At 35.0% G+C, this 18,308-nt stretch overlaps 3 protein-coding genes across 6 annotated transcripts; 1 reads left to right on the forward strand and 2 right to left on the reverse strand.

The window, feature by feature from the left end:
• Nucleotides 1-23: 23 nt before the first annotated feature.
• LOC140781636 (thymidylate kinase-like) lies at nt 24-2,873 on the forward strand. The gene is made up of 6 exons (XM_073127708.1): nt 24-412; nt 885-1,211; nt 1,566-1,677; nt 1,771-1,830; nt 2,066-2,170; nt 2,512-2,873. Exons 1-6 carry the CDS (start codon nt 294-296, stop codon nt 2,647-2,649), a joined length of 861 nt encoding a protein of 286 aa, XP_072983809.1. The 5' UTR covers nt 24-293; the 3' UTR covers nt 2,650-2,873.
• A 1,540-nt stretch (nt 2,874-4,413) lies between these two features.
• Nucleotides 4,414-12,573, reverse strand: LOC140781637 (uncharacterized). Its single transcript, XM_073127709.1, has 10 exons — nt 12,182-12,573; nt 11,985-12,090; nt 11,768-11,828; nt 11,383-11,678; nt 10,766-10,905; nt 10,311-10,385; nt 9,272-9,362; nt 7,790-7,993; nt 5,900-5,944; nt 4,414-5,010 (listed from the first exon to the last, which is right to left on the reverse strand). Exons 1-10 carry the CDS (start codon nt 12,428-12,430, stop codon nt 4,925-4,927), a joined length of 1,353 nt encoding a protein of 450 aa, XP_072983810.1. The 5' UTR covers nt 12,431-12,573; the 3' UTR covers nt 4,414-4,924.
• Nucleotides 12,574-12,773: 200 nt separating this feature from the next.
• Nucleotides 12,774-18,308, reverse strand: LOC140782913 (DNA repair protein RAD51 homolog 3). 4 transcript variants are annotated; one of them, XM_073129788.1, is made up of 9 exons: nt 18,098-18,308; nt 17,538-17,636; nt 16,749-16,871; nt 16,200-16,233; nt 16,048-16,118; nt 15,747-15,973; nt 15,057-15,188; nt 14,779-14,845; nt 12,774-13,179 (listed from the first exon to the last, which is right to left on the reverse strand). In XM_073129788.1, exons 1-9 carry the CDS (start codon nt 18,207-18,209, stop codon nt 13,004-13,006), a joined length of 1,041 nt encoding a protein of 346 aa, XP_072985889.1. In that variant the 5' UTR covers nt 18,210-18,308; the 3' UTR covers nt 12,774-13,003. The 4 variants fall into 4 exon arrangements, with proteins under 4 accessions (XP_072985889.1, XP_072985893.1, XP_072985892.1 ...); XM_073129792.1 differs by having other exon boundaries at nt 17,538-17,643; XM_073129790.1 differs by having other exon boundaries at nt 13,036-13,252.

Consider the following 18,308-nt stretch of genomic DNA (forward strand, 5'->3'; position numbering starts at 1 on the left):
AAATCAAGAGTAAAATGACTTTTGTCCAAACTAGGGTGTCAAGTGCATTTAACCTCTGTTTTTTTTAAAGAAAAAGTTGATAAAAAGTGTAGTTGATTCCATTATTTTCAGCTGCTATTAAAGTAGAGGCATCGACCTGCATGCCCCCTCGAAGAGATGCATTGTCGACAATTGTATAGTACCAACGTAATATTTTCCTATATATATATATATAGAGAGAGAGAGAGAGGCTTCGTCCACAATTGTATAGTACCCACTAAATTTTAAGAAGACCCACTCTATTGGCGCGGCGTATGTTGAAAGCAAATCGCATTAGTTTCGCGCCGCCCCATCGTTCACCTCCTCAAAGCAGCATTTCCTCAAACAGGTTTCGCGCATCTCACTTTGACAGGTGTCCTCCGGCAACCCATTGGTGCGTCTCTCTCTCTCTCTCTCTCTCTCTCTACCTTTCGCTCGCTTAATTTTTTCCGCGTTTGGATCAAATTTTCCCCTTCTATTCGAATCACAATGTCATTTTGAGTTTCAATAACTTATCTTCAAATCACGCCAACGCCCTAGCTTTCATAAGACACCTTACTTCCTTTTCTTTAGGGTTATTAGGTGTATCCATGGACCATGGCTCAATTAGGTCAATTAGATCTTGCTTTGATTTGGGTTTTATTACTGTTGCGTAATTAACTTCGTAGTAGCAAATAATCTAGATGCAATCGTGATTATTCTTTATCACTATCCAGAAGTAAAAGGTTATGATTTCCCGTAAAATTATATTGGGGAAATGAACGATAACAGTACTATACGAGATATTCTTTATTTCAAATAAATATGGTGGATAGAGCGTCAATCAAAATCTAATCAAATTTGTACCTGAATTTTTTTCGGGGTAGGAACATCATCGGAACTGTGAAATCCCTAAAGTTATTGCGATTTACACGAAAGAGCTTTTCCAGACAAACTGCAATGGCTTATGCAAATCGTAGTTTTTCAAGAGGTGCGCTGATTGTATTGGAAGGATTAGATCGAAGTGGGAAATCTTCTCAATGCAGCAGACTAGTCTCGTTACTGGAGGCTGACGGACTAGCAGTTGAAGCATGGCGATTTCCAGATAGACAAACTCACATTGGTGGAATGATATCGTCCTATCTAGCTAACAATTCGCAACTGGATGATCGTGCGGTTCATTTGCTTTTTAGTGCAAATCGCTGGGAGAAAAGGTTTCTTTCTTCTTTTTCTGTATTATTTGGTACATTATCCTTAATAAGATTACAGTTATTTTGAGTTTTCTTGTCTAATAATTTCAATTTAATTCAAGTATCTATATCCTGGAATTTTGGTAACTCAACTGGTAAGCATGTGAAATGTAGGTGCTATCTCATAATAATTATGATAGGATATCCAGCAAATTTCCCTATTGCAGCTCTTATATGGACTGTCTATAATCTGTTTGAGCATGGAAGGAGTAGCTGCTCACAACAGGACAATCATATTTTGAGTTGAAGCTGATTGTTGGACATAGTATGGCAAACAATTTGGGCATAATATTTAGCAATGTGCTGCCTTTTCTATAGGTCATTAATGGAAACTAAGTTAAGAAGTGGAGCCACACTTGTGGTCGACCGTTATTCATACTCAGGAGTGGCTTTCTCAACTGCCAAAGGACTTGACATCGAATGGTGTAAGGTATTGTTATTAGTAAGTAGGTTTCTGACTTTCTGTAAAATGAATTTGCATATTACCTTGTCCAGCACAGTAATATGATTATTTTTCATGTAGACTTCGGAAACAGGCTTGATAGCTCCGGATCTTGTAATTTACCTTGATATACCACCAGAGGTTTGTTCCGCATTCAACAGTATCTTCTTAGCATTTTGGTATATGACCAGAAAATTCGGTATCCTCTTGTAGATGAGATGTATCAATATTCTAAATGAGCTTCTTAACTTATGATTAGTTTTACAACTATTTTCTTGGATTTTGGATGTCACTCCAATACCAAGCCTGTGTTCTTCTTGTGCCTCATTCTTTTGTACTTCTGTAGAAAAATCTCTTACACGTAAGACCTCTTCAGGAAGCAGCAAAGAGAGGAGGCTATGGTACTGAGAGATATGAGCAGCTTGAGTTTCAAAGAAATGTGGCCGAACAATATAGGAAGCTTTGTGATGACAGTTGGAAGGTATTATTGTCCATTATTTTTTACTCTTATCCTAATCCATTCCTTGGATTGTATGTGTCTTTGTTAGAGCTATAATTTGTTTTTGTATTTACATGCTTAGTATCTGAGTCTAGTTAGGACACTTTCCTCTGTATGACATCGACGCTGCTGTGGTCACCGATCTCTCGTAAATGGTTGATGCTTGTCGAAAGTCAAATCTGTTGTTGGCTATCATGGAAGTAATATTCAACTTTTACTAATTCAAACTTCTTATTGAACAGTCTTAAGCGTGTTCTTTTACTTTGATAATCTATTTTCTGCCTTTCACAGTTACTAACTTTAGCTGACAAAATCTAACATAGGTTGTTGATGCCACACTAGCAGTGGAGGATTTGGAGAAAGTAATAAGGACTTTAGCACTGGAGTCTATCACAGCATGTCAAAAGCTTCCTATCTCCAATCTTTGGCCAAGAACTAGCAACAACCTTGCAGGAAAATAGAGTATTTAAATTCTTTCAGAGAGATCAAAATTTTACTCGTTTAAATATACACTCATTTTGTTCAAATGACAATGTTCCGTTGTCGTCGATGTGCTACTTATCTTTTGCTAGGACTATTTGCTAGGACTATTTTATCACTTGTGAAGTTGTAGAACAAAGTTTTCATTTCTCATGTATTCTTTCGTCTTGAGCAAAAATCGCTGATTATAATTAGTTGCACCAAACATTTGTATTCAGTAGAACTGCGGCAACATAATTTATGCATCACAATCATTCTCACTTATCTAGATCATGCATCTACTGATTAACTGAAAACTATTCATTCTTGTAATAGAGACTAGAGTTGCTGCCTCTTTAGATGCTACAGGTGGAGGTATGTCATTCACATCCCTTGTGCTGTTCATGTTTCTCTCCCATGGCTACATATGCATTTTGCATTTGTATTCCTTTTAGCTGTTAAAGTGAATTACTAGATCAGTTGATGAAATAGCTCCTGTTCTACTGCCTATTTACCTGGTTTATCCCCATCTTCCTAAGCATACATAACCCTAGATTTTTTTTGTAATAAAATTATACATAATGTAATAATTGTCTAAAACCAGATTAGGATAATTCTGTGTGCTTATCTCCAAAATGGTCAGATTAGATGAGACACTTGTCATTCTGTCAAGTATCTTTCTCATAACGTGAGGCTGCTATTACTTGTCAGCAGTTTCCAAACTACGAATTTTTTTTCCTATACTGCTTCGTATTTCTAGTGTTCTCTGTAGATTAAATCTTTTTTCTTGAAGGAGACTAAATCCTTTGATAGATCTCAACAAGCATCGATACAGTATTTGCCAAAATTTGATTGTCATATCCACGGTCGACGCTCCTCTCCCAAAGGTTGCTCGTCCAAGTTGGTCTCGCCAACTTTTAAAGAGTTTTTTTTTTATTGTTGTTGTATTGATCAGGTCGGCAAGTTAAACATTCAAAATTCGATAATAAAACTGTTATGTCTTATAGAATTTTTTTATTTATATATAAATTACTTTTTGATTCAATGATTTCTAAAATATAAATGGCTAAATCAGAACACTAGTTATACGAAACTTTCCTAAAATTAGCAATTTTCTTAGGCCTTGTTCACTTTTAGAAGTATTTTAACTTTTAAGATAAAAAAAAAACCTAATACAGTATAAATTATTTTATTATTTAATTGAATACTAATGAGTAATAATTATATTTGATGTGACTGAGATTGATATTAAAATAATAAAGAATACTAAATTTATATTAGGAATTGGTGACATTTTTAATTTAATAACTAAAATACTCTTGATTATCAAGATGAAAAATAACAGTAGTCATTAAGTATTGTCTAATCTAAAAATAAAATATTAACTTTGAGTTATTATTCCATTGATTTTAAAAGTTGTAAGAAATAAGAGAAAAGAAAAGATGAATTAGTACACCAGAATATGCTAAATTATTGTTTAATTACTACGTTAAAATAAACAAACTTATTTCAGAAGAAAGTTTTTTCTATTTCACAAGTAAATGAAGATTTAGTAAATTCTTAAATTTTCATATATAATTCCAATCAACAATTTATATTTAAAAATCGCCATGCTAGTCTGACGCGTAAATAATAGTTTGAGGTTTAGTTTGGTCAAAAGTTTGAACCCAAATAATTAGGACTACGAAACTGCAGCACAATGAGATCCGCACCGACATGCAAAATTTCTACAGAAGTAAAATTCTTGCTGATAAAAGAAAAGATGATTAGAAAAGGAGAGAAAAATAACTCAATGAACATACAGTAATACAAGATTACCAGATTCATAAACAACAATGAGAAAACCATCACGCTGCTACTTCAAAAGGATAAATGTCATCATTTAAGCAGTTCTTCTTCATCAGGTGCATTAACACGTGAAGAACTATCAACCTAGAGAAGCTACTCTTATACTTGTCACGGGCATTGCATTGTAAATAGCACCTCTCCTAGACATAAATTTTAGTACACAAAATTCTGCACATCTCTTTCTAACATAAAACACATTGTAAAATTGTCTAGACACGACTTGGAATGTATATCAATTTCAATTTTCAGAAAAGAGTTCAAAGATTCTGATGCTTCCTTTTCATACCAATGTAACAGCTCGGAGTCTGGTCAAAACTGGGAAGTATTAATGGGATGAAATCAAGACAATGCATTCGAACCATTGGGATATCAATCTTCCACAGCAAAACTAGTTTAAGTCCCCCCAATAACTCGGCTACGATGCATTACTTATGAAGGATGAACTTCCGGAGCTAGCCATAGTTTCACCTTTTTGTCCACACCAGCAGTGGCAAGAACAGTAGCAAGTACACCGCCTGTGAAATATGGAACAGCAGCAATTAATGGAAACCAGCATGTCAGTAAATAGTCAAAAATAGCCATAGATGTTGAAAGATGTAGCTGATATCAGAAAACAAAAGACCTTCTCAAAAGTATTTGTGCAAAGTAAAATTTTTATCAGACCTAGGTTTGTTCATATCTAGGAAATCTGGTAGTGTAACAAAACTCAACACTGAATAACTTGGCTTGAAACTTCAGTTCATTCGCAATGAAATCAGACACTGTACCCATTGCACAGAAAAGGAGAAAAAAAGAGAAAGGAAGAAAAAAAACACAACTTTAAACAACTCTTGGAAAATGCAAATCATAGATTAAAAGGTGGCGGCAAGTAGCCTATGCATTATGTGGTTCAAATGTGGTTGGACTAAATATGGGTCCCATATGTGTACCGCGTATACAGGTACTGACATATGTGGACTGCTTGCGTGATGTATATGCATGTACTGACTAGACGTAGCGTTCAATAGCTCTAAGTGGTATTAATGGTGATCTTCAACTAATGATATTTGTTGCAAATATTTACTTGCTGGTTTACTTGAGTAATCATATCATTATCATATAATTAAGCTCATGGCTATGATCTGTTGAAGATAATTCTTCATACATTATGTAGTTTTTTTACCTTTATATTAGTTTAGTAATGTTGAAACCATCCATTATGTACTTAGACTATATAAGTAATATTTTAATAATCTATTGTTAGACCTAATGCATACTGTGAACACTTTTCACATCATCAATGTAAACTAAGTGGACTCATTCATCATCATTCAAGAATTTAATGATCCCATCTGTAATGCAAGAAAGATCAGAAAGCATCAGAGCTGAGAATTTATGCTGGTTACTGGAGTAGTTAATCCATACCATTAAGAATAGACTGAGGACCCCAAGCAATGCCTGTGATGTCACCTGGAAACATTACAATTTATGAATGATTAAGCAGTCAGGTGCATAAAGTAATAGATTAAAGAGCATGTAGTCATTCATATATTGACACACTTTAGCCAAATAACTGTTTGGCAGGCTCTGTTAGCAAAATGCAAATTAAAACTACAATACCACATTAGGTACAGGATAGTCTGAAGTAAAAAAAAATGATAATCAGCAGGTAAATAAGTGATATGGTCCTGAATAATCCAATTAAAATGAAGAATAGGATTCTTCAGACATTGGTTGAGTAAATAAAACTAGTAAGCATTTGATGTGTACCTACTCTCGTGTAATATAAATAAAGCCCTGGCAAACCTAACTACTTGAAGCAATTGAAGATCTCTCTTAAATGAATCAAGGAGACAGTAGATTTGAGATGCATCAAGAAAGAAGTCTATGAAATAGCAAAATGGCATCAGATAATAAATTCAAAAAAAAAAAAAATAGAAACTAAACTACGAATCAGAGTTAAACAATAAACTACAGTAATTCCTTAAGCATTTACAGATCCTGATGAACTTCAATTCTGGTCAGCAATTTTTTAAACAAAGGACAGGAGAACAGTGCCAAGAAATTAACTAAGTATTAACACATACAGACCAGCAATATTGCTCAAGTAATGAAAAGAATAGAAAAAAAAATGGAAGTTGTTCACCCATCAAAAAATTCAGTTTGATGACAGAACAAGTGGCAGTATTAATTAAATAATTTTGTGGTCCAAGTAGGGCTGTAATCGGGTAGAAATAACAGGGTACTCATACAGTCTATCCAACTAGATGATCCATATCTGATCCACCCAACAGAAAGATCTTTTTGATTCAAGTCAGGTCAAATTTGAATCGGATGTTACACCAATTATAAATGCTGTAAACCCACATAATAAAGCATGATACTAATTTTGAATCACAAAACTTCTGATATGCAATCTAGATGTGTGATCGTGTGTATAAAAATATTGAAATCATGCATAAATAGAGACAATATGTTTATGCGACCAATATTCAATGTGATTCTTTTGTTTAAAAATCTCAGATTTTCATATTTATTTTTGGTTATCTTATTTCACATTGTTTTGTCTGATTTTTTGGTTCTACTTATGGGTGTGTGTATATATATATATATATATATATATATATATACACAAGTTTTTGGGTTATATATGGATCTTTTATGTATCTGTTTTCCTTTATATTTATTCAAAGCAAGGTTCTCTGTTAGATAAAGTGCTATTGTATTATTTTCCTTACTGCTTCCAAGTTCTAACCACATCAGCTTCGGTCTCCTTTCTCTTAAGAGACCTTCTACTTAAATTAAATTACTACTTTATACTGGCACATTATGTGGTCTTCTTTGAATATGTCCAAACTCAAATTATCACAATGGATTCTCAAATGACTTTAATGATTTGATAGGACTAGATGAAAGATATCTAATTTACATCACATAATGCCCCAGTAAATCTAACAGATCAAACAAGAATCCAGTTAAATCCACATTAAGCCCCAAACAATGCAAATGTTGCTACAAGATAAAAGATATCTAATTTATGTTACACGCCAGGAAATCTAACAAAAAATTAATTATCAATAAAATATTTCTTCTTTCCCATTAATAAAATTTACATTACATGCTGGGAAATCTAAGAAGAAATTAGTCATCAGCAAAAGGCTATTCTTTTTCCTTTTTGCACAAGTGCTTTGATCACTAGTAGCAAGCAAAAGCAGGAAAATCTTCCTAATACTAATATGTTTCTTAACCAATGTGCCGATAAGCTTCAAGAAAAGCAAATAATAGATCCTTGTAAGGTGAATAGACACCACAAACCTTCATGTGCCTTGTCAACTGTATCTAAAACTCTCCCAGTTTCTGCACATAGCCATTGCAATGTTGAACCATTGGTGGTCGCCAGAATTTCCCCATTTGGTGAGATGCTCATATGATCGTAATGACAAACAGAACCTTTTGAATCATGAAGAGGAATTGCAAATACTTTCATTGTCTTTGGATCCTCATCGAGATGATACCGAACTAAAGAGTAGGTAACAGTTATTAGATTAAGAAAATTCAATGATATCATAGCATCACACAAACAAGAAAATATAAGTTTTGATTTTCTAAGGGGTACTAAGGTACATATACTCAGGTTCATGGAAAGTCAGCAGTGTGAACTACCAAATTTTGTCTCAAACAAGAAATAGAAAAAAGAATGAAGGATCAATATAAAACAGCAAATTTTAGGTGCAGAAATACCAATACAAGAGTCAATTATGATTTATAAGACCCTGATGAACAAAAGAATCCCTAGGATAAGTCCTGCCTCAGCATTGTGTTCTCATTCAGGTGCTAAATATGCAGCATTAAGCCTGATCTTGAAGTGAATTATACTATGCAACTAGCAATAAAGTTGATTAACATTTTCATGTGGCAATTTATGTATAACATGTTGCACAAACCTTGAATACGTAATTATGTATTGAAACATAAATGAGAAAACAATCGTCAGAAAAAAAATTAGCAACAGTTCCTATACACAAAATTTAGGAGGTTAATCAGAAGCATAATTCAATTTTTCTTGTGAAAATTTAGATATAGTTTAGCTGATAATACATGAGTCAAGAATTTCATCCATAACTACATAAAATGGAAACAAGTAACGAATATCTCGAAAATCTGGAAAGTTAAGAGCAAACGGAAATAAGAATCATATTTCTAAATCATTGGAGAAAAAAAACAGTCACATGAACTCCAACATGTAGTTGTCAGTCCAAACTGTGGACCATATAATAGCATATAACTGATCATTATGCTCGTTGTTAAATCTCAACATTCATCAATGAATAAAATCTCAACATTCATCAATGAATAAAATCCTTTGAATCTCTCGGATAGCTCAATTAAATTGCAAAACATAAAGATGGTTGTATGTTACATGATCCATTTAGCCATCCAGGAAAAAGTACCATAATCCTTGCCATAGTCAAAATTTAATACCATAAGAAAATTTAATACATGAAAATTGTATGCAACTTCTATCTCCTGACATTTATAAATGCACAGCAGCTGACACACATTAGAAAAGAACATAGCTGGAATAGTTATGCATGTTTCACAGTTACTCAAAACAATGAAAATATTACTCTGAAACTGTAGATCACTAACAAGACAAGAAACATAACCTTGTGATACAACTAGTTAAGGTTGTTGCAATAGAGGCATGGAAATTTCATTTTCTAAAGAAGCCATCCTTAGATATGACCAATACAATGTACACAAATACAAAGTACAGGGTTATATTATTGAATATACCATTGATGTTCCATATACGAATGGAACCATCTTTTGATGCAGTAATGATCTGCTCTGAATTTGGAGCAAAACACAAGCTAGTGACAGCACTCTGAACAACAATGCAGAATGTCAAATAAATCCAAGGAAAGAAGATGTGCATATATATTAACAAATTCTCATTATTTCCAACACACATGCACATAGTAAGAAGTATATAAATTAGATGTGATGAGCAACACAATGAAATGCAAATGTAAAAAGTCATTCTCCTTGGGAACTAAACTATTAGAGGACTGGAATATGAATAAGTTGAGAACTGATGAAAGAAAGGCAATGGAAGGCATAGCACACTTAAAACTAAAAATGATAACAAGGAGTCAGCAACCAATAGGTTTTAGTCCAAATAAGTGGGAATAGCAACTAATTGGTCAATCTACATATGAAAAAACAAAGACAGATATCTATTACTAAGCGATATATGTGTACAAATAATCTTCAAAATCTGACATGCGCAAGTTACTGCTATTAAAATTTTGGAAAAGTTTTTAACATCTATTTGAGCCATCGGTTTTGTCTCAGAATTCTAAATAACCGATCCCAGGGTGGAGAGGAAATATTCAACTTTTTGGCCTCGAGATGGGATCAGTTTTCATGCAATGGTAACAAAAGTGTTATATCTAGATAGTTCATTTGTGTGCTGTTACATCCAGATTCAAGACCACCAATGGAGAATAATAATTCTTCCAAGAAAAATAAAATAATCTTTTGAAGAATAATTTAAACTCTCATGCCCAACATTCACATGGCAATAACTAATCAAGGCAAAAAATTTAAAGGATTAACAAATGGAGAAAAATGTGGAAAACAAAAACCAATAATAGCACAAAAATCACGATGATCAATTAAATTAACTACACTCTCTGCGGGGGGGGCACTCAATGAGATCCAAATGATTTTTTTTTTTTTGACAAAAGATCCAGTTATGTTTAAAAAATCCTTATCTACCCAAAAGTAACTCATAAATAACTGTGATTTCAATTTATTTTAGTACTTTTACCTTATGTCCCTTCAGTTGCATAACTCTCTGAATCTCCTTCACTGAACCATCCTTGGAATAAATGACCTCCCATACCTAAATCATGGAGACAACAAAAGAGTAAAGTAAATAATTATTGCACACAGCAGCTTGTTCCAGTGCAAACCTACACGGCAGAAGTGTTGCCAAGAATAGCTTTAGATTAATATAATTTTAATAATAAAAGTCTTATAGAAAAAATTTCAGACAGCCCTGTCAATTGAGCTCGTCGAAACTTCTTTTGGCATTTAGTAGGATGGTAGGCATAGAACATAAAGGATTCTCATGCCTATGGCACAGGACATCCTGCATGAGACACTAGAGATGATCCAAAGAATCAACTTAGAAAGGGCAACCAGCTTTTGAGCTCAGGGGAAACATCCCTTTGGTCATGTAATGATGCAGCAAAGAATTGTGTACTTAACAGACAAACCAACCTTAACATCTGCGGTAAAAGCAGCCGCAGCTAGGAAACGTCCATTTGGTGATATAGTAGCCATGTTGTTTTTCAACTGATTGGTGTCAACCGTTCCCAAATCTTTTCCACTTTTTCCATGCCAAATTTTAATATCAGTTCCTGTAATATAAGGTGATTAGTCACCACTAAACACTAGCATTAAAAAAATCCATTCAAAACTTTAAAATGAAAACCAGATGTCTGTCAAAAAGCGCTCAAGAACATATAGCATCCTATATGCTTTCTGCATCCAGAAAGTTATGAAATAGATACTGCACTAATTTGCAGGTTAAATAATAGTATTGATCTACAATCTGATCTGATTGGGCCAATGAAGCAAATCAAGATTCTTTTAATATATAGAAGGGCTGTATTAATTTCAAAGGTCATGAAATGATTCTTATATTAATATAATCTGATATCTAGATCAGTCCAACATTTTAATGTAGTAAGAACATCCTATCATGGTATCTTGCTCTCCTTCAAAGTTTAAATTCTTATAACGGCACATTAATGATGCACTAGTACAAGCACATTACCCTAAGACAAAAACATGCATAATATAAGAGCAACAGGAAGCATCTAAAACATCCAGACCTTCTGAACATGAAATAATGATCGTACTCCCATCGCCGCTCCCATACGTTGCACAAGCAGCGGCAAGGTTCAGCACAGACTTCTCATTGTGGATCTTCTGATGCTCCCACTTGATCTCCGGAACTGGAAGCTTGCCCTGTTGCTTGCCCTCCCCGGCAGGCTTGGTACCTACATCCCCATACATATACAGGGAGGAACCTAACAAATTCTGTGCAGCCACAACCACAGTTGACGCCCCTTCTGAGAAAGCAATGGCTGTTGGGTGTGCCCCGGCAGGCAAGTTAATCTTGAGCAGCCTGCACAGTTCTCACCATCCAAAACATTCAACTCATGGAGGCATCATCAGCACACAAAGCAAACGAGTAATTAAAAAAAAAATCCATACTTGAAGCTTTTACTGGAAGCATCATCAATCCTGTACACCCTTACAACTCCATCAGCACAAACTGCAATCAAGATTCTCAGTTACCACTTAGCACCCAAAGTAATTCTACGCTGCAACTAAATAAATAGCTTAATACACATTCAACCCCTAAACTACCTGAAACTAAACAATTTGTAACACCTGATTTAAAATGCAAATAGTAGGACGAAAAGCTCACCGGTGGCAAGATTCTGACCATCCGAAGAGAAGCAAATGGAGGTGACAGCGTCTCCGTGGCCTTTCAAGGTGTTAACGTCAAGAGGGTGGTGTTTCTTGTTCAGATCCTGAAATTTGCGATCAAAATAGGAATCTTGATCGAAGAAGAAAGGGTAGAGTGACGGAAATCTTCGAAGCGGGGAAGGAAATGAAGAAGACCTTGTCGGCGGCGTGGTGGTGGTGTTGAAATTTCTGATGAGGTCTCCTCGCCGCAGCAGAAGGCGGCTTGGAGGGTTTACCGATGTTAGAGGATTGCTGGGGAACGGGATGGGCGATGGTGGAGACCTCGGCTCGCTTCCGGCGGAAGTAATCGGCGAAAAAGAGGAGGGCGACGACGGCACCGACGACGACGGAGAGGAAGGGAAGGGAGAGGGAGGAGAGCCATGGAGAGGAAGGAGAAGTCGACATCTTTGCTGATGGATTGTTGCAGAGAAGTGAGAAAGAAAAGAGCGCTCGCTTCTCTTTATTTACTAGGAATGAAGAGAAAGAAAGGCGATGACGACTTCTTCCTTAAACGATGGGTGTCTTCACCGACTACTATTTTCCGATCTGGAGACACACTCTTTAGAACTTTATTATTAAAGGCAATTATTATTCTTTTATTCTTGTTATTTTAATCAAACACAGAAACAAGAATAAGAATAATTATCACCCCTATACGTAAATAGCATTTCCACAGCACTCTCAACAACAACGCATGACAATATATTCTTTTAAGAAAAAAGGTAATGCAAAACGCAATAGAGAGAAGTATAGAGAGAGAGAGATAAGGACATGTTCACAATTAAACCCACAGGGCAAAAATGTTCCACAGAACAAAGAGAAGCAAAAGTTAAAAAATATAACAATAACATTGTTTTTCCTACACCTCCCTTGCAACTCCTCCAAACTATATATATGTGGTAGTGGGAAAGAAAAGACATTCAAGACATGCACACCTATTTCTCATTTGAACACCTATTTCTCATTTGATTGGAGATTTTACATCATTCTGACTCGCTTGCAGTGTGAAGTAGCATTTCTTATACCTTTGCCGGTCACTGAGAAAGGCGCAGATGCTGATGGAAGAGATGGTGACTTATCGATATATGCATACCGGTCGTTACCGTTCCAGTACAAAATAACACGATTTGTGCATGAATGAGACCAGCTATCGCCTGCTCAAGAATGTATGAGCTCTTGTCAGAAGTAATTGACGAAAGGTTGTTCCATAACAATGCATTAGCATCTCTACATATAAAAGGATACGTTAATGCACGGAAGCAAACAATAATGATTCAATAACGGAAGGATTTTAAAATCGATGTATACATAGAGAGGGTTCTCTTGATAAATGAAGATCCATTTAATATCATGGATTAGCTGTAGTGAAACTGGAAATATAGAACTACCAAGATAATCAACTTTAAAAATTTGAAAATACATCGAGGTATGAATAAAGTTAAATCTACCAGCTAGGTGGTCCAGGAAAAGACAGTAACATGTAATCACAGATGGCTGGAAAAAACAAAAAGATTTCTATTCTCAGTCAATTCTGAAGCCAACATCTACATTGCTCTCCCCTCGCTTCTCCAGTACAATTACAATTTTATGAAGATTTTCTTCTTCTGGTCTATTCTCCTACAGACCCTTTTACTCTTTTCTCAATTTTTGGGCTTGGAATCCCCCTTTACACTGCATTAGCCTGGAAGTTGGCCTTGCCATTAAAGGTGAAGATCTTCCACTGGCTTGCTATTGATAAAAGTCCCAGCACAAAAAATATTCTTCATTGTAAGCGATTCAGAGAGTCTTCCAAATGTGCTATCATTGATGAGTCAGATGAATTGTGGATCATTTGTTTCTCAAATAAATTTATTTAAGAAGCATCATCAGCCCCAAAGAACACTGAACATCAGTGTCTAGCCCCCTTCTATTCTTTCTTGCCAGAAATTGGAGATACAAAGGGTTGTTAGGGGTTCTCTAGCATTTCTACGGTGGAAGTCAAGGACAGAGTCTACTCTTCAACAAGTTACTCTCATGGAACTTGGCTTCTTAATGAAATTATCAGCAATCTAGAGGATCCAGGGGTTGCAGTTTTCCAGGAAGTGCCATATTGATTTGCTCTTTCCTTTAATCTATGTAATATTTTTCGTTCTTTTAAATCTCTTTTATTGTTTCTTTCTTTATACTTAATTTCATGAGCCTAATGAAATACTAACTGGAATTCTCTAAAAGTTTAACGGAAAGTAAGAGACAGTTGGATATATAAAAGTGTTGGTAGTTTAACAAAAAATAATGGAGAGAGTAAGATATACCAGAGGAGCCAATAGGAGCAATAAACTATGTTTAAGAAAACCTAATAGAGAGGTGGATATTAAAAAGAAAAGAAACCAAGAGCATTCTTTCTAATTCCAATGTCATCTTGGAGTTGGTGGAGTCCACTATAGACAATGGCACAATGCTACTTCTAGCTATTATCTTCGTGTCAAAATCTTGAAGCAGTATGCTTTCCACATATCAGTTTTCAAAACAAAAGCATGCAATATATCATATGAATAGTCGAAACAGGTAAAACCTTCGAGAGGAACCAACCGCACACTCCTATTGTGAAAGGTTGTTCTGGAAGCACAATACAGATTTAGGATTGTGAATAATGTTTACAATTATATAAAACAGGAACTAGAAAAACTAAGATATTAGAATTTAGGAGTAGCAGAATAATGAATAAATGCTCAGAATGTTAGCGAAAAGAAATTAAAACCAAATGAATGATTCACCTAGAGCAAGAGTTAATTGAAACGAGCCTTCTGTAAACTTCGTAGTTACTTGATTCAACAAAACAACCTGCTCAAATGAGAAAGAAAACAATCAATCTGAGTAGCATAATATATGAATATTATTTTCTATATATACTAGTTAAAGTGACACCAGGAATATTTAACAATTTCCTGCATGGCATCATTGAAATTAATAAATGAAAAAAAACAGACTTTATCATTACTTATGGCAGAAAAAGGAATTGAATTATATGCCAGAAGAAGATATTACTACTTACTGCCAAGTTATGTGTTTTGGCAAGTTTCATCAGCTTCAACGACATTCCACCAAGAACCCTAGTCCTAAGGGCTAGATCATCAAAATCTTGTCGAAAGTGAAAAGTGACACTATCAATTATAATTATCTTCACCTGTAAAATAATTGTAATGCAGTCAATGAAAAATAAAACTAGCAGTCAAAAAAGAGTTGTTTTATGTAGATATTTTATGCAGCTTTAGTATGAGTTATGAATATGGCTAACTAGGAGTTATAACACATATAGTGTATGATAATCTCCTTGACAGAACTTGTTCTAGACAAAGTGAGACCCAGCTCAAAAAGTTTGCCTTCCATAAATCCTAGCTTGCTGAAATACAGGTGGGACAGGGTATGATATTGACAGTCAGAATTTAAACATTTCTTATGCAAATCAGTGGATAATTCATGACAATGGCCTAATTACAAGGCAACACAAAGAACGATTATGATCTATTAAGAATAATCTAGATACTTTTCTGTGCATCATGCCGTATCATATTTTTCAGAGATAAAAGTTCGCACAATATAAAGAACATAAATCACTAGAAACATTCCACCTCAGCTATATCAAGTATTGCATAACAAAATAAGAGGTATATCTACGTTGATAACTGTTGGGGGAAGTTTTATTTGGGTAAAAAGAAAAATTTTCAAAGTAACCATGGCTTACATCTTTCTGCTCTGTGAGGAAGTTCTCCAAGTAGTTTATGACAGCAATTTGCTCAGTATAACTGCACACGCGGAAGTAAAAGATGTTAGCTAGGAAACTGTTAGGCTGCAATTTATCCTGGCAAGCTGAAAAGTCTCTATTGTGATCCGTGAAGCTATCAAGTATGTCACTGACGCATCCTTCAGCAATTTGGTAAGCACGTTCTACCATGAAACTTCCTTCTGTATCTGCTAGAAAGAACCACAGTTAATTCTCCTAAACCTCGAAAAATTAGCATTACCATGAGCAGCTTTTAGACAACCTATGTAAACTGCTTTTCCACCATGACCACCATATGCAACCGGAATCTGGACATTGATAGCAAGCTGGATACTGCAAATGTTCGGTACAAGCTTGAGTTGCTCATTCAAAATCCACTTTACTTAACAACCCAAAACGAAGAGCTTGCCATACCCAAATTGTGTTTTACCAATTCCGGGGACACCACCTGGAAAACTATCAAGTCAATTGCAGCAAGTCAAATTAATGCATATAACTATGAGAACAAAATAAAAGCCAGAGAAGTAAGTGGCAAATGTAGTTCTGCCAAAAGTCACTGCTCAACCCGCAGTTTATGGAAGAATTAAAACTGAGGATCATAGAGAGTGAATTTTTGGTGAAATTTCCTGCCAAGTACCCTATAGTCAGGGATTCAAGTCATATATAACCTATACAGTAAGAAGGTAAGGCTCACTTTTGCTGCACTTACTGACTCCAAATATTGGTGATAACTATGCACTAGGACACCACATTATGTTAAGGATGGTGCCCCCTCACCTACCAACACCAATCAGTTTATCACAGACTAGCAATGACTAAGCACCAAACGAAATTTAAGGTATTGCCTGCTAGAGGACATGAAATCTCTCTAACATGTCATATCAGTAGATCCATGAAGATTTAGTATATATCATCACTTTTCACATATATAAATCGCAAATGGGCAATCATATGCAAGCTTACCAACTTCAGTAACTTCTTTGCAATGTATTCCTCCACCTAGTATGGCATCAAGGTCTTCACAACCTGTTGTTATATGTTTCTGCATTTGCTCCTCTGATAGCATGTCCCAAGCCGTTTGGGCTCCTACAAGTATTTTTAAATTAATCAGAGACTTTTTCTTACAAAGAAAATATTGTTAGAATGGTAAAAACTATCATTCTCTAAAAACTTACATTTTTAGAGTAGTTGGTAAGTTATCACAATACAAGAGCAAATGTCTCAAATCCTACCAAGCTCATATATCATACAAAAGATAAAACCTCCACCCATTTAAGGCAGATTCACTTCTTAGTCTCATCAAAAAATCTCAAGTCCAGAAATGAGGAAGAGTGTTAGAATATGAAGATATAACTACCATTCTCTAAAATCTTAAGCTTGAGTAATTGGTAAGTTGTCAAATATAACAGTTATTAGAAGCCTCAAGTACTTTATACACAGATGTTCTTACATTTGCTAGCCATTTTCTGTGCCTTGGGTATTGTAAAAACTAAAAGCGTAATCCCAAGGTGGATAGAGATAAATTTCTTTCACTCATTTTCACCTTGGATGAGTTATTTGAGTCACAAGATGCATTCTATGACTAAAAGAAGTTAAATCTACAAATATTTGAACGTAAATTTTGTAGTCTATCCCCATATATGTGCATATATATTATGCATATACTAAGAGAAGAGATAAAGAATTTTTCAGTGGATTTAGGTTTCAAAGCAGCTTGCAGCTTGAAAATATTAAGAGTCAAAGAATTAGTACCCTCAATAACTCCAGGATTTCCGGCCACATTATTAAGTCTACTGGCATCTGACAAAATCTTCAGAATATCCAATGCTTCTTGAAAATCTATATTTAAATCTGTTCCCTAAAACAAATCAGCTGTTAGAGCAACTACTTTGTATACAAAGACTTCTTTACCGATAGATAACAAGTTATAAATTTACAAAAACCAAGAAAATGAATCACAAAAGAGATAATTTAACAGCACACTCTCATTATAGAGTCAATTCAATAATTTTATTCAGAGTTGTAAGAAGACAATCAGCAGGAAATTAAAAAAAAATTTGTAAGCGGATCATAAGTACTGCCATTATCCCCCTCAAAGGTCAAAAAAAAAAAGGTAAGGATCTACAGAATGATATCAAAAAGAAAGTACATTTGTGTACCTTTAGTTTCATCTTATAGCTTTGTGTTATTGATCGTTAACCTTTACATGTTAGAATACATCAACCTAGCAAATTATCCTACTTAATTCATAGCCGCTAATTATAATACAGAATCTAATAAAAAAACATAAGAAACCCACGAAAGGATTGTACCTCGGGAGAGCTGCGAAGGGGAGATAGAGGAGAGAGAGGAGAAGGTGGTGTAACCCGCAGCGAGGAGCTTCGCCCGCTGAGACGGCGGAATGGGAAGATTGGCGATCTCCATTTCCCTCTTTCGATCTTTCTCGCTCGCTCGCTCACTGCAAGACTTGCTAGTTTCCACTCTCTTTTCCGCCCTTCCGTTCGTTGTATTGTGTTTTGGGAA

This window comes from Typha latifolia, chromosome 2, assembly GCF_019914945.1.
Source record: "Typha latifolia isolate L0001 chromosome 2, TyphaL0001v2, whole genome shotgun sequence".
Classification (NCBI taxonomy): domain Eukaryota; kingdom Viridiplantae; phylum Streptophyta; class Magnoliopsida; order Poales; family Typhaceae; genus Typha; species Typha latifolia.

Excerpts from the sequence above, each read along its gene's own strand:
- LOC140781636 (XM_073127708.1), top strand. The coding sequence starts at position 294 with ATGTTGAAAGCAAATCGCATTAGTTTCGCGCCGCCCCATCGTTCACCT. Across the intron at positions 1,678-1,770 it reads TTGACATCGAATGGTGTAAG|ACTTCGGAAACAGGCTTGAT; the intron begins GTATTGTTATTA and ends TTTTTCATGTAG. Across the intron at positions 2,171-2,511 it reads TTTGTGATGACAGTTGGAAG|GTTGTTGATGCCACACTAGC; the intron begins GTATTATTGTCC and ends AATCTAACATAG.
- LOC140781637 (XM_073127709.1), bottom strand. The coding sequence starts at position 12,430 with ATGTCGACTTCTCCTTCCTCTCCATGGCTCTCCTCCCTCTCCCTTCCC. Across the intron at positions 9,363-10,310 it reads TGCAACTGAAGGGACATAAG|AGTGCTGTCACTAGCTTGTG; the intron begins GTAAAAGTACTA and ends ATTGTTGTTCAG. Across the intron at positions 5,011-5,899 it reads TCCTCAGTCTATTCTTAATG|GCGGTGTACTTGCTACTGTT; the intron begins GTATGGATTAAC and ends CATATTTCACAG.
- LOC140782913 (XM_073129788.1), bottom strand. The coding sequence starts at position 18,209 with ATGGAGATCGCCAATCTTCCCATTCCGCCGTCTCAGCGGGCGAAGCTC. Across the intron at positions 14,846-15,056 it reads CCAAAACACATAACTTGGCA|GTTGTTTTGTTGAATCAAGT; the intron begins GTAAGTAGTAAT and ends TCATTTGAGCAG. Across the intron at positions 13,180-14,778 it reads TCAATTAACTCTTGCTCTAG|GCGATAGCTGGTCTCATTCA; the intron begins GTGAATCATTCA and ends ATTCTTGAGCAG.